The 16,186-nt window shown below is 41.0% G+C and overlaps 1 protein-coding gene across 1 annotated transcript in view; it reads right to left on the bottom strand.

Moving 5' to 3' along the window:
• The window catches only part of RTTN (rotatin), a 232,755-nt gene that overhangs the window by 24,758 nt on the left and 191,811 nt on the right, over positions 1-16,186 (bottom strand). Inside the window, exons 40-43 of the mRNA XM_066579499.1 lie at positions 7,140-7,277; positions 5,842-6,038; positions 5,082-5,187; positions 439-536 (exon numbers count right to left, since the gene is read on the bottom strand). Of these exons, the coding sequence (XP_066435596.1) occupies positions 439-536; positions 5,082-5,187; positions 5,842-6,038; positions 7,140-7,277 (539 nt within the window). The remainder of the gene's footprint in view (positions 1-438; positions 537-5,081; positions 5,188-5,841; positions 6,039-7,139; positions 7,278-16,186) is intronic.

Below are 16,186 nucleotides of genomic sequence, written 5' to 3'. Positions count from 1 at the left end.
CTGAGCAATGTACAGAAGATGAAATGAAACAAAGTTGTTATGACTCAGTACATGTAAACTGATTGTCATTAACGATAAGGGAAACGCTTCACAGCTTAACCACGCTCAATCTTTAGCGCCGTCGCTTCCTTCACTTACTTCCTCAGGAAACTTGTTTGTGTAGTTTGCATTTTATATCACTTACAGGAACCGTTCAAAGTTATACAATACAGATGACCAGCTACTGAGTATTCCATCTATACTATGTATACTATTTACATACATTGTTATGGTCTTTAAAACACAATGGCCAAGTCTTGGATTCGCTCTTCTGTATCTACGCAGATGACCCCCTCCGCCATCCAGCTTGTTACTTAAACAATAAACTCCATTAAAGGAACAACCAAGATCCTGTTCACTTTATACCTTTCCATTGCTATATGAAACTCAATAAAATACCTTTTTCTTTTGTGAAGATTTTCCTGGTTTTAGAGACTCCAGGGTCAGCTGTGCATGAATATGCTTCATATTCTCAATGCAGGTATCTATTAGGTGAGCTAGAACAACAGGTATGAACAACCTCAGAACTTGAATTGGGTAGTCACAACTAGATAGTACCCTTTTTAAAAAGCAAGCCAAGAAAGTAGCAACTGGTCACATTTCCCCGATGTACAGTATATGGCACTAAGTTAAAGGGGTTGTCCCGCGCCGAAACGGGTTTTTTTTTTTTCAAACCCCCCCCCCCCGTTCGGCGCGAGACAACCCTGATGCAGGGACCTAAAGAAAAATCCGCACAGCGCTTACCTGAATCCCCGCGCTCCGGTGACTTCTTACTTACCGGCTGAAGATGGCTGCCGGGATCTTCTCCCTCGGTGGACCGCAGGGCTTCTGTGCGGTCCATTGCCGATTCCAGCCTCCTGATTGGCTGGAATCGGCACATGACGGGGCGGAGCTACACGGAGCCGGCATCCTGCACGAGCGGCCCCATTGAGAAAAGAAGAAGACCCGGACTGCGCAAGCGCGTCTAATTTGGCCATTAGATGCCGAAAATTAGGCGGGCTCCATGGAAACGAGGACGCTAGCAACGGAGCAGGTAAGTGAAAAACTTCTTATAACTTCTGCATGGCTCATAATTAATGCACAATGTACATTACAAAGTGCATTAATATGGCCATACAGAAGTGTATAGACCCACTTGCTGCCGCGGGACAACCCCTTTAAAGAGCCAATCCAGTGAAAATATGTTTTTCCATTCCTGCATCCATCACCTGATTGATTGTCACATTCTGGAGGTTTCCCATGTATATGTGCCATCAATCCCATGATACATCAGAAGAACGCCCAGAGCGTGTACCATTTCTGTCTCCTGGGAGAACACAGTAATAGCCATTACCTTCTATAGTCACTTAAATAAACTACAGACTATAAGTATACAATCGGGAGGCTGGACTATCATCTTCTTTATTATAACTGTGTGACAAAAGCCTCTAATCAACAGCGGTAACTGTGATAGGAGTTTCTGTGCCCCATCTCAAGAGCTCATGAGAAAGGGTCCATCACACAGAAATTATGCTGACTGAAAACTTTTTGAGAAGAACATAAACCCACATAATCCTCAGGTGGTCATAATGGGATCACATGACTCCTGGAAGTTCCAGATAGAAAGGAATAACATGGTAAGACTATCTAACTTATATACACTGGTGGGCTCTTTAAAATTCAGGGACAGCCATGTAGTACAAGGTCATGTTGAGATCACCAGCCACTATATGTATTAACTCTCGATAATGACTAAAGGGGAGGGGTGGCCTTTTTTTAAAGAAAGAAATTAAAATTGATAAACTACCATTTGCATTGACATAAGTATTCAAACCCTGTACTCAGTACTTAGTTGAAGCCTTCCCAGGTATAATGCCACAAGGTTTGCACAACTGGATTTTGGGGCTATCATTTTTCTCTGCAGAGTCTCTCAAGCTCTATCAGGTTGGATGAAGAAAGTCTGTGGACAGCCATTTTCAGGTCTCTCCAAAGATATTAGGTTTAAAGTCAGGGTTCTGGTTGGGCCATTCAAGAAAATTCATAGATTTATTCCTAAGCCGCTCCTGTGTGGTTTTAGCTGTGTATTTAGGGTCATTGTCTTGTTGAAAGGTGAACCTTTTGCCGAATCTAAGGTGCCTTGCACTCTGGATCAGGATTTCATTATGAATATCATTGTACTTTGCTCCATTCAGCTTTCCATCAGCCCTGATCAGTCTCTCTGCCCCCCCACAGCACGATGCTGCCACCACCATACTTCATTGTAGAATGGTATTGGGCATGTGATGAGCAGTGCTTGGTTTCCTCCAGACCTGGAACTTTTTGCCCTCAATTCTCAGTGTTATCTTTGCTTCATCAGACCAGAAAATCTTGTTTTGCACAGAGCCCTATAGCTGCTTTTGGGCAAACTCCAGGAGGGTTTTCATATGTCTTTTAATGAGGAGAGGCTTCTTTCTGGTCACTGTGCCAGAAAAAAGTGGTGGAGTGATGGTGACTAGAGATGAGCGAACGTACTCGGATAAGCACTACTCGTCCGAGTAATGTGCCTTATCCGAGTACCGCTGTACTCGTGCTGAAAGATTCGGGGCGCTCCGCTGCTGACAGGTGAGTCGCAGCGGGAAGCGGGGCAGAGCGGGCGGGAGAGGAGAGAAAGATCTCCCCTCCGTTCCTCCCCGCTCTCCCCTGCAGCTCCCCGCTCCGCAGCGCGTCCCGAATCTTTCAGGACGAGTACAGCGGTACTCGGATAAGGCACATTACTCGGACAAGTAGTGCTTATCCGAGTACGTTCGCTCATCTCTAATGGTGACCTTCTGAACATTTCGCTCATTTGCACACAGGATCTTTCAAGCTCAGCAAAAGTGACCATTGATCCCCTCTCTTACGAAGGCCCTTCTTTCCCGATTACTCAGTTTGATGGGAACTTGCATTGCAGCATACAATGGGGAAAAAAATTATTTAGTCAGATACCAATTGTACAAGTTCTCCCACTTAAAAAGATAAGAGAGGCCTGTAATTGACATCATAGATAGACCTCAACTATGAGAGACAACATGAGAAAACACGTCCAGAAAATCACATTGTCTGATTTTTAACGAATTTATTTGCAAATTATGGTGGAAAATAAGTATTTGGTCACCTACAAACAAGCAAGATTTCTTGGTCTCACAGACCTGTAACTTCTTCTTTAAGAGGCTCCTCCGTCCTCCACTCATTACCTGTAGTAATGGCACCTGTTTGAGCTTGTTATCAGTATAAAAGACACCTGTCCACAACCTCAAGCAGTCACACTCCAAACTCCACTATGGTGAAGACCAAAGAGCTGTCGAAGGACGCCAGAAACAAAATTGTAGCCCTGCACCAGACGGGAAGACTGAATCTGCAATAGGCAAGCAGCTTGGTGTGAAGAAATCAACTGTGGGAGCAATATTTAGAAAATGGAAGAGATACAAGACCACTAATAATCTCCCTTAATCTGGGGCTCCACGCAAGATCTCACCCTGTGGGGTCAAAATGATCACAAGAACGGTGAGCAAAAATCCCAGAACCACACAGGAGAACCTAGTGAATGACCTGCAGAGAGCTGGGACCAACGTAACAAAGGCTACCATCACAGTAACACACTATGCCGCCACGGACTCAGATCCTGCAGTGCCAGACGTGTCGCCCTGCTTAAGCCAGTACTTGTCCAGGGCAGACTTATTTTCCACCATAATCTGCAAATAAATTAGTTACAAATCAGACAATGTGATTTTCCGGATGAGTTTTCTCATGTTGTCTCTCATAGTTTAGGTCTAACTATGATGTCAATTACAGGCCTCTCTCATCTTTTTAGTGGGAGAACTTGTACACTTGGTATCTGACTAAATACTTTTTCCCCACTGTACACTATTCTGTAGCTTTCTCCAGACCTTTGCCTCCACACAATCCTGTCTCTGAGCTCTGAAAGCAGTTCTTTCTTCCTCATGGCTTAGTTCTGACTCTGATATGCATTGTGAACCATGAGACGTTATAGAAACAGGAACTGTGTCCCTTTTTAAAATTATGTCCAATCAACTGAATGTACCACAGGTGGACTCCAATCAAGGTGTAGAAACATCTCAAAGATAATCAGGAGAAATGGAAGGCCCTCGGAGCCAAATATAAAAAGTGTCATACCAAAGGGTCTGAATACTTATGTCAATGCAAAATGTTAAGTTTTCCATTTAAAAAAAATATAAAGATTTCCAACATTCTGTTTTCAATTTGTCATTATGGGGTATTGAGTGCAGAATAATGGGTAAAAAATAGATTTTTTTTGTAATTTGCATAAGGCCACAACATAACAAATAGTTAAAAAAAAGTGAAAGAGTCTGAAGTCTTTTCAAATGCCTGCACTGTATATTCTCAATTCTAACTATAGCACCAATGCACCCAAGGGCGTAACTATAGAGGGTGCAGGGGATGCGATTGCACCCGGGCCAAGGAGCCTTAGGGGGCCCATAAGGTCTCTCTTCTCCATATAGGGAGCCCAGTACTATGAATAAAGCATTATAGTTGGGGGCCCTGTTACAGGTTTTGCATTGGGGCCCAGAAGCTTCAAGTTATGTCTCTGTGCAGCATGGTTTAGGTATGGGAACGGTTACAGATACAGATAGAGGGGGGGGGGGGGGGGCAGCTCACATTTGTATCAGGGCCCCTGAGCCTTTAGTTACGCCCCTGAGTGCACCAAAAATGTGCATGTCAAGGAACCTAATTTATAGATAGAGGTTTCATTGTGTACTTTTGTATATAAAAGAGTAGATGGTCCTCCATTTCATAGGTGAAAAATTCAGATGTAACACTGGCATAATTAGTTATTGCATATGGTACCACATTGCCGAGTTATATAGAAGTAGTTCTATGAACAGGCTTTTTAAAATGTTTGTCTTTATTGCAGCAGAATGCAAGAGTTAGCATGTAATTTAAGTCTGTATTTTAGTTACACTAATGGTGCGTACAAGCTGGAGCGGAAAATAAAGCAAGTGATTTAAGGGAGTGTTCTAATGTAATTTAGTATGCAGTCTCCTAAAATAATCATAGAAGCTCACCTTGTAGACTGTATGCCTGGGCGCTTCTGCTGACAGCCAACAAAAGAATTAAACAATTCACACAGATCTGTTTGAGAGGGTCATCTGATGATTTCTCTTCATACGCCTACACCAAATATCAAGGTGATGCATTAACACTATATGCAAGTTGTTACATAGTAATATAACTATACAAATGGGTTAGAGGGGATCTCCAAAATTTGTTGTAAATTCAGCTTTTATTAAATTTACAGTAATATAACAGATCAATGCATGTTCAAAACATTAACCATAACTTTTTGCATATTATTAAACAAATGCTAGACTGCTCTTTGTGGGAAGTTGGGGAGGGAGTAGAAAGGGTTCAAGGGTGAAAATGGAAAGGATTAGATTTTTTAGGAAGGAATCCTACTACAGAGTACTGTTGCAGGCGGGTGTCAGCGAAAAGAAACAGCCGGCATCCGCATTGTATGGAGCTGGATTGACCCCCAATACCCCCTCCATGACCTAATTGCACATCCTAGAGCGTTAAGAGGTTATCTAAGATATGTGAACAGCTGTGACAATCGCTCATTAAGAAAATGATGCTTTCAAATTTCATGGATAGTTCTAACTAGAGCTTCTTAGTGACCAGAGCCAGAAATGATGAATATCTACCATGTCTCAAACCACATAGCTTATGTTGTGAGGAGGAAGAATAGTGCCAACATGAGATTTAACCCTTTTAGGTGATTTTATCTATTTGGGGTATATACATACACATTGTATACAAGGGACTAACCTGTAAAATTATTTTGCAAAGGCTACTTCCCATTCTGAAATTTCCATCTAATAGTGAAGTAAGTGTTACGCTCGACTCTGGTGACTCATAAGGTTGCAGACTTCCTCCTTCTCCTAGAAGAACTGATAGAAATTGGAGGCTGGCCGTATACAGATGCAGATGCTTTCCGGATAGTGTTAAGCATTCAGAAATTGTGTCTAGACAAAAAAAAATAATAGAACTTATTGGACAGCATAAAAATAATTTCTATATGAATTAATAATTCCTACTTTTTTCTGATACTGAGCTCACACTGCATAGCTATAGACGTCAGTCTGCCTGCAGCCACCACAGACAGGAGCTTTATGAGTTTACTGAATACGGTTTTATACTTTGCTCTCAATAAATCTAAATGGATTTGGATCCCAAGTTCTTATTGGTGTCTGCAGGCAGACAAAAAAAAGCAAATAGAACCATATAGCATGTCAAACCAGAACATCAACCTGCTTTTCTGCAAGCGCCCGGGTGCATAGAAAATACTTGACATCCTCCACATGTCAAATACTAGTAAATTAATGTAGCTACGACTAAGGGCATAAGTGGGTGTATTACACACGTAATAAGTTTTTCTGCTTTTTTTATGCCCATGGATTTTAATGTGTTTCAATAAATTCAAGTTTTATTCTGCATCACGATGTGGTTAGTGCTGGATCACTCATGTTAATTTGCTAGAAAGAATTTCATAACTTAAAGGGGTATTCCTAGACCAAACTTAGCATATTCATCAGGATGATTGGTGCATGTTGCACCTTTTGGATCCAAACCTATTATGTGTTAGGACCCCAAATGCCTCCCGCCACCCTGAATGTGGCAGCTGGGATGACAAAAAAATAGCCAAGCACCTTGCGTTACACACTTTTCCCATGGGAGTTATGCAAACAGCTGTTTCTGTAACTCAAGAGCTACATCAATAGTATAGCTTGCTGTACTATGCTCTTTGCGCAATTCCCATTGTCAGTGAGCTCGGTTGTTTCAATTATCCCAGCCACCTCGTAATCAGCATTGTTTTATCTTGGCCATGTTTAGTGAAAATGGAAAGACCCCTTTAACTCTATGACTAGAGAAAAGCAAGTCATTTGAAGCTTAGCATATGTAAATACCAAATCTGTGAAATTAATCAGCATAGAATATGCTGGACCTGAAAATTATAATGCATTGTATAGGTGGGCATTATACGGAATTAGAGCTTAAAGTACACATTCTACTAAAATGTTGTTTTCTTTATCTTAAACTGTGAATTAAAAAAAGGAAAATCTTACCAAAAAATGCAATTCCGCATTTTGACAAGGCTGCTGTTATGGGTAAGATAACACCTGCTCCATTTTTTCTTAGCAAGGTGGTTAAAAATGAGAATATGTCTGTCCATGACTGATAAATTGCAGCTTTTAGCTCGTTATCTGAAATTAAAATACACATATAAATATTATTATAAAAGAAGAATACCTGCAATGACAACATTAAGGAATATTTGGGAAAAAATGTATGGCAAAAGCAAATAGCTGTATAAAAGCATAAAAGCCTTTACCACTTGTGTGATGTGCTAACGGCAATAAACAGTTTACAAACTAAAATGATTTCCATTATATAGGCAATACAGTGCACCATTTAGTTACATAGATCATAGAAATGTACCCATGAACAGGCTTCATGAAAGACTGAACGAACAGCAATGATCAGAACACAATTTTCTATTCCAAAAACCACCAAGTGTGGTTTAATAATGAGCAATATAAAATAGAAGAGTGATGGCGGATAATGAGCACATGGTCCGTCTAGTCTGGCTTTATACTTTTTATTGTTACTTTAGGATAGATGAGATGATTTTTGCACTCACTATAAAATCTCTCTTGTAGTTTTCATTGGGGGACAAAGGAAACCATGTCGTCACTAGGAAGCATGACACGAAGGAAAAATATTGGCTCCACCTATGCAGGCTATACCCGGCCTACAGACACTGAGCCAAGTCATTGTCTCTCTCTATGTTGTAGCATATCACAATTGACTGATGCAATGGCTTCTGTGATGTGTACCCACAGATCATACATGGTGGGTGGAAAGGGTGGCATGCAGACTCTATCTTTAACAGTACCCCAGAGGAAAAAAAATTACAAGGCATAAGGTCCGGGGAACATGGAGGCCAAGGAAGAAGTTTGCTATTGTTCGGACCTGCATGGCCAATCCATCTCTTTGGTAGTCGCCTATTGAGCTCACTTCTGACTTAATTGTGAAAAGAGGGAGGGTCCCGTCCTGTTCATGGAGGAAATCTGGAACTGCTGGAGCAGGAACCATATCTGTAGCATGTCCAAATATGAAATCCCTGCCTTTGATTGCTTCCTGATTGAAATATTGGGAGATTGCACACTTTCCTACCAGTTAAAGCATAAAACACATTCACCTTGGGGGGAGTCGCACATATGCTCTATGTAGGCATGTGGACTTCTCCTCCTTCAGATTCTCACACTACGTTTGTTAACACTGCCCAAATGGTAGATGGTGACTTCATCTCTAAAGACTGGAGATTCCATAAAACCATCAGTTTCCATTAGAGTTTTAATGATCTTGAGGCCTTATTGGATGAACAACTGCCTGATTCTCAGGGTAAGCTTCCTAAGGGCTTACTCGGCAAAACGAAAAAATCCCCCATACCTCCACTTATTCTAACATTGATCTTTTTGTTAAATTAGTTAGTAGGGTTTTTTCAGAAAATTCCCCAAACTATAGCAATGGATAACCTCTCTCCATCACATAGACGGTTGTTACAAGAGAAAAATGAAAGATGGGGTTTTAAGAGCTCAGACAAAGGTGGAAATGTAGTTCTTTTGACTTCAGCTATGTATGAGAGGGAAGCTAAAAGGTAACTAGGTGATAAAAAAGGGATAAATACAGATGGTTCACCTTTAATCCTCTATCTAAATTTAGGATGGAATTGTAAAATAATAATCTGTATTGCCGTGGAGCAGGGCATCATCACACAGAATGAAGCCAATTGCTTGATCTTGGACAATCCAACAATACCACTTTTATACCTCTTACCGAAAATACATAAAGACACTACGAATCCTCTTGGACGACTTATTGTTTCAGGTATAAATATCATCTGTGAACCCATAGGATGATTAGTTGAATATACCTTGACACCAATAGTTGAATCATTGCCTTCTTTTCTGAAAGATACTATGGACATTTTGAAGAAAATGGATGATCTTCAACTAGATGATGATATTTTGTTTGTGATGTAGAATCTCTCTGTACGTCAATTAAACACGATCAAGAATTACGAGCTGTGGGATTCTTTTTCGCGTTGTCTGGAGTAGATACAGCTTTTGGAGAGTTCATTCTCAAATTATTGGAATTCATTTTAACCCATAATTTGTTTTTATATGATGATGCCCTTTTTTCTACAGCTCCAGGGCACAGCTATGGGGGCACCCTGTGTTCCCTCGTATGCTAATTTGTTCCTGGGGCTGTGGGAGAGAGGTATATTTTTTTGATGACCCTACACCTCTGTCAGAGAAAGTCCAAATGTGGACTAGATATATTCTGTCCATTTGGCAGGGGCTGGTTTAGTGTCCTTGATGACTTCATGACCACTCTTAATGATAATGATTTCAACATTAAATTGACATATAGACATGGAAGACAGAATATCGAATTTTTGGATGTTCTTTTTTGCACCAATGAAAGTGGGTTCATTAAATCTGACATTTTTAGAAGACCAACAGCAATAAATACCATATTGCATACTAATTTATGCCACCCAGGTCAATGCCGCCATGAGGCTATGACATCACATAAAGTCATGGTAAGATTGAAATCTGTATTCTTGATCATTCATGGCTCCAGAGCTGCTCATAACCTGACCGCGCAAATCAGTTATTGTCATTTTTTTTACAATATGTATAACGGACATTCTTGACTCATCCATTTGTTGACCATGAGAGTAACTTGCTGGAGATAAATATCCTTCTATAATCAAAGTGAAAACTACTAATCTACAAAAAATCTAGTTATTCCCAGCATAAAATCGTCCAAAAGTAAACTGAATCTCCAGCTCCTAGGAAAATTAAAGATTTGTTTTCCTTTCAGCCTTACGGCATCAGTCAACATGTGGATTTATATCTCCATCACGAACTTCCTCTACTGGCTATTCCTCATCTGAGACAGCAGAACAAAGCCCTTCTTCCAAAGAGGTCACTAAAAGAGGTATTCCGGGCTCCCTACTGGCATCTCTCAACTCTTAAGGCCCTTCTTCTAAAAAAGGAACTCATTCTACCACTGCGGATGCAGGAGATGCTCTCCTGTAATTTGCAAATGATATCCAGGTACGGATAATCCTTTAACCATTAAAGGTTCATTTAGGCACAACAAATATCACTCAAAATCCGTTATAAGGATCAAAAGCGAGTGATGGTTTTGCTTTAAAAGACGTTTTAACCTAAAGAAAATGTTAGAAAATGGACGTAGCTGCCGGGCATTTCAGTTGTTATTATCATTGTGTAGCATTTGCATTAAACGTTAAATAAACGATAATTGAGTGATAGTTTGTTTGAAGGCTTGTGCATTAGTGAAGAGAAAAAAAATGAGCTTCTTTGTATTGGCTCGTGAAAATCATTAGTGCGCTTATCTTGTCTTTAAAAAACCTAGCTGTTTAGCAGTGACCTTAGAAATGTGAGCCCTGCCAAATGATTAAACACTCCCCTCAAATCGCTGAACGAATGTCATTTACACCAAGCGAAAAGCAAACTGCCGAACGATGGATTTTAAGCGGACTGAAAGACAACAATGAACGAATAGGTAACAAAAAATGTATGATAGGCGTGTGTTTACACACGATTATCGCTCAAAAGATGGCTTTTGAGTGATCGTTGTGTCTAAATGGACCTAAATACATTGAAGGAGCTGCTATTTTCTCTTCAAAAGGACATTTCTTAAGATATGCAAAAAAATTCTAATCATCTTAAATCGAATAATGACCACCTTGCCACACGTACAACCCATGATGAACAAAAAAATGGGCGATATCTCCACTGTGCACAATGAGTTCGTAGATGCTCACAATGCATTGGAAGAAGAGATCACCCGTCTACATGAAAAAGTTAGAGACCTTGAAGATAGATCACAAAGAAACATAATAATAATCTTTATTTGTGTAGCGCTAACTTATTCCACAACGCTTCATCACAAAATTCAGTCGGATTCTGGAATCTGAAAGAGTTGAAGTAGGTATTGAGGAAGGTCAGCAGGGCATACAAACATTACTTCCATCCCTATCTCCACTGGAATAGATCACTGATAGAGCACTCAGAATTCCGAAAGCTAGCTCTGTCTAAGAGACTGCTCCATGGGACATCCTAGCTCTAATCCATTTTTCTAACTGAAAGAAGGCAAAGATGATCTTTACCAGACCCACATAATGCAATACTGTTGTTCCCAGGTCTCTCTCCAGCAACTTTGCAACTTCAAAGACAATTCTCATCAGTTACCTCGACTTGTGCTGTGTGATGCCAACATTAAATATAAATGGGGCTTTCCTACTAAGCTTCTCATGTCAAGAAGCTAAGCTACATTAAACACGTTATACTACGTGTCCACGACTCTGTCCGCAATGAAGTCAGTGCAGCTTTGTTTATTTATACATCATGCCTATTACTATTTCTTCGCTAAATGTTAAAGGCTTGAACAGTACTTTTAAAATGCAGTTCACTATGGTGTGAGGCCCTCAAGCTGTATGTCGACATACTCTTTGCTCAAGAAATGCATTTTAAAAGAAACACCCTAAATGCTCTCATTCTAAATTCCTGCAGCTTTTTTTTTTTTTAATTCAAACTTTGACAGGGTAAAAAAGGGGTATTAATTGCAATCAGTAATTTGGTATAATTTTCGTAGCAGGACTTATATGTAAATCCTTTAGGTTATTTCATAATTCTTCTCTGCAAGATTAATAATGCCCTTTCACTTTAGTGAATGTATATTTCCCGTATAAGCAGCAAGTTTTTTTTTTAAGTTTTGAAAGAAACTGCTAAGATACGAAAGGGCACTTTGATAATTGGAGTGACTTCAATTCCGTTATGGATCTGATGCTAGATTCCATGTCTGGATCTAGAGTACCTCCCCTTATAGTCTCGTTTTTGCAGAGAGAGGAACTTTATCATGTTTGGCTCAGACTTCATGGCCATGAGACAGACTATACCTTTATTTAGCTTTGCCTCATTTTTTCTATTCAAGAATTGATTTGTTTCTCTTGGATGCGAGAGAATTGAGGAACGTTATATGGACTGAGATCGGAACCATCATCTGGTCAAATCATGTCCTAGTGGCTTTATCAGGAATAAAAGTTTCTCTATTCCCTATTCTCCTTTCTTGTCTTGGAGATTTAATGAATATATTCTTTCCCACCCAGAACAAGAATCTAACTTGAAAACCGAATTAGAAATTTTTTTTTACCACTAACTCAGTCAGTTTCCAGCGTCTTCTCAATGTGGAATGCCCACAAGGCCTATATGAGAGGTTTATGTCTAAAATAATGTTCTAGGGCTAAAAGACAGAGGAAGAATTAACTTCTTTTACCTTTCAAATTCGTACCATTGACTTCCTAAATTATGCTAATCCCACATCTCAAAGAACGGAAAAGATACTTAGACTGTGGGCCAAGCTTCAGAGTCTTTTGGTGGTAAAACAAAATATTGTTTTACAAAAAATGAATATGCAATTTTAGGCACATGAAAACCATACTGGGGCACTATTGGCCAAATAACTTCAAAACCCTAAATCTAAGAGAAGATACAAATACGCATCAACCCCAAATGAAAAATATTTCACATTTTCTCCAGATTAATCTCCTGTGCCTGTTACCCGACCAATAAGCCTCTCTCTCTACAGCCATCTCTAGGTCTGAAGTTCTAAAAAACAAAATGTTAAAACCTCTCAAATCTCCACGCCCATATGGCTTTTCTAATGGTTATTATAAAAAATACTCTTTCCTTTTGGCTCCCTATCTGGTGAGTGTTTAAGGAGGCAATGGATAAGGATTCCTTTCCCTCAGAAATGTTAGAGACCCTTATTGTCACTTTACCCAAACCTACCAAAGAAACTACTTAACCCCTTAACGACCGGGCCATAGTCTTTTTACGTCCTGTCCAAGTGGGCTTTATCCTCTGAGGACGTAAAAACATGCAACCTACAGAGAATAAAGCCCCGTGGGCTATGGACGTGACAGGTAGCTGACAGCATGGAGCTGTTAGCCCGGGCTGTGCCCCCCCCCCCCCCCCGGCATTGCGATCGGCGCTATCCAACGGATAGCGCCGATCGCAAGAAAGTAAATAAAAGTGCCTAAAAAGTTAAAAGTTTCAGCTGCCCTGATGGATCGGATTCATCAGGGCAGCTGAAATTACTCACCCGGGTCCGCCGCACTGCTCCCCGCTGCTCCGGGCCCCGAAGCCAGTCTTCTGCGCATCGCGCCAGGCGGCATTACGTCAGCCGCATGCGCAGAAGGCCCGGAGCCGCGGGAGATTTAAAATCTCCTGGCTCCCGGCTCTCCTGTAGGTAGCCGGGAGGCAGGAGATGTCAGCGGGGACCGCAGTGAGCGGTTCCCGGTACCGCGATCGCCGTTACCCAATGGATAACGGCGATCGCGGAAAAGTGCAAAAATGTTTTTAAAAAAGTAAAGTTTCACCTCCCATCATGGATCGGATCCATGAGGGGAGGTGAAAATACTCACCTCAGGTCCGCCGATGTCCCCGGTGTTCCGGGACCCAAAGTCCCCCTCTGCGCATGCGCGCCCGATGATTGACATCGGGCGCATGCAAAGAGGGGCTCGAGCCCCGGGAAATTCAAAATCCCTCTGCTCCTGGCTGCCATGTGTAGCCAGGAGCAGAGGGATGTCACTGGGGACATGATCACTGTCATCCAATGGTTGACAGTGATCATGTAAAGTTAAAAAAAGTGTAAAAAAGTTAAAAAAAAAAAAGTTAAAAAAAAGTTTTTAAAAAAGTTTAAAAAGCGTACGTTTCATCTTCCCTTACGGATCATATCCGTAAGGGAGGATGAAAGTACGTACATAAGGCCCCCAGATTTATCTGCGGACCTTACCCCAGCTTCTGCGCACACGCCCATCGCCAAAATGGCGGACGCATGCGCAAAAGCTGTGGATTGCCAGGATAATTGAAATTCTCCTTGCTCCTGGCTACAAAACTGAGCCAAGAGCCTGGAGATTTCATGGGGGGGCCCGCAGTGAGCGGTTCCTGATCACGTGTTTGAAGTTATCCAATGGATAATGGCGATCACGTAACAGTTTTTTAAAAAAATTGAAGTTTCATCTTCCCTCACCGATGTGATCGGTGAGAGGAGATGAAACTTTTTACCGGAGGCCTCCGTATTTGCACCCCGACGCGATCTTCCTCCGTGAACTTTCCCGGATTCTGCACATGTGACTGCCAGCAAAATACCGGACACATGCGCAGGAGTCGGGGAGCCCAGGAAACTTAAAATCTCCTTGCTCTCAGTGACCAACGGTCGCTGAGAGCATGGAGCAGTGACAGGTGGCCTCGTTGAGCGGTCCCTGGTCACGTGATAAAAAGGGAGCGATCTACCTTAGGTCGGTCTCACATGACCGGATAGAAATTACGGATTCCGCATGCGTCTGATCTGCGCTAATACGCAGATCAATCGCATTGGATTACACAATTCCGCTCACATTAGCGGGTTGGAATTGTGTAATCCACTCGCAGAAAAGAGAACGTAGCAGGTTCTATTTTACCACGGATATCCGCAACATAGAGCCTATTGTGCTCCATGGTCGCGGATATACCCGCTGCCCATACGCAACTACTAGATAAATTCGTTAAGGGGTCTAGTTTTCAAAATGGGGTCATTTGTGGGGGTTCTCTATGGTTTTGGGCGCTCAAGAACTCTACAAGTGGGCAATGGGGCCTAAAAGGACTTCAAGCAAAATCTATGTTCTGAAAGCCACTGACTACTCCTTTCATTTTGGGCCCTGTTGTGCATCCAGACATAAGATTAGGGCCACAATGGGTATGTCTCTGAACACGGGACAAACAGGGGTATCCATATTTGGGTGCAAGTCTTCATTCATATGTGTGCTGTACAAAAAAAGCTGTTTTTAAAATGACAGAATTGCCCAAAAAACGAAAATCACAATTTTTTCCTTTTGCTTGGCTTGAATTCATTCAAAAACTGTTGGGTCAAAATATGCAGTACACCCCTAGATAAATTCCTTAAGGGGTCTAGTTTTCAAAATGGGGTAATTTGTGGGGGTATTCTATGGTTTTGGGCGCTCAAGAACTCTACATGTGTGCTATGGGGTCTAAAAGGACTTCAAGCAAAATTTCTGTTTTAAAAGACACTGACTACTCCTTTCATTTTGGGCCCCGTTGTGGACTCAGATATAACATTAGGGCCACAATAGGTATATTTATGAACACGGGAGAAACAGGGGTATCCATTTTGGGGTGTAAACCCTCATTTTCATGTAAAGTATAAAAAAAAAAATATGTCTTTAAAATGATAGATTTGCAAAAATATGAAATTTTACTTTTTCTCCTCTAAATTGAATTAATTCCTGAAAAAAAAACTGTGGGGTCAAAATACTCATGACACCCCTCGGTGAATACACTAAGGGGTGTAGTTTTTAAAATGGGGTCATTTGTGGGGGTATCTATTATTCTGACACTCATGAGCCTTTCCAATCTTGGCTTGGTGTAGGAAAACAAAGTATTCCTCAAAATGCTAAAAAGTAATGTTAAATTTGTACGTCTCCTAAATGTTTAAATGTGCGCCCAAAATAAAGTAAACGGGTGGAAATATAAATCTTAGCAAAAATTTCTATATTATGTTTGCACATATTTAAGATATTCCAGTTGGAAATGTGAAAAAATGACGATTTTTTCAAAATTTTCCCAATTTTGGCGCTTTTAATAAATAAACACAAAGTCTATCGGTCTATTTTTTCCGCCTAAATGAAGTACAACATGTGGTGAAAAAACAATGTCAGAATCGCTTGGATATGCAAAACCTTTCTGGTGTTTTTCCATGTTAAAGTGACACATGTCAGATTTGCAAAATTTGGCCTGGTCATTAAGGCGCAAACAGGCTTGGTCACTAAAGGGGTTAACCTGCTAATTTTCGTCCTATTACCCTATTGAATACTGATGTAAAAATGTATGCCAAGATCCTCAGCATCTGACTCTTTTCTATTCTTCCAATGTTGGTTGCAGCAGATCAAGTATGTTTTGTCCCACAGAGACAGGCTCCCGATGGAACCTGACGGTGCCTGAATCTCATTAAGACT

This window comes from Eleutherodactylus coqui, chromosome 9 (genome assembly GCF_035609145.1).
Source record: "Eleutherodactylus coqui strain aEleCoq1 chromosome 9, aEleCoq1.hap1, whole genome shotgun sequence".
In the NCBI taxonomy this organism is placed as follows: Eukaryota; Metazoa; Chordata; class Amphibia; order Anura; family Eleutherodactylidae; genus Eleutherodactylus; species Eleutherodactylus coqui.
The sequence above is the reverse complement of the archived record's forward strand: the minus strand, read 5'-3'. Positions and strand labels throughout refer to the sequence as shown.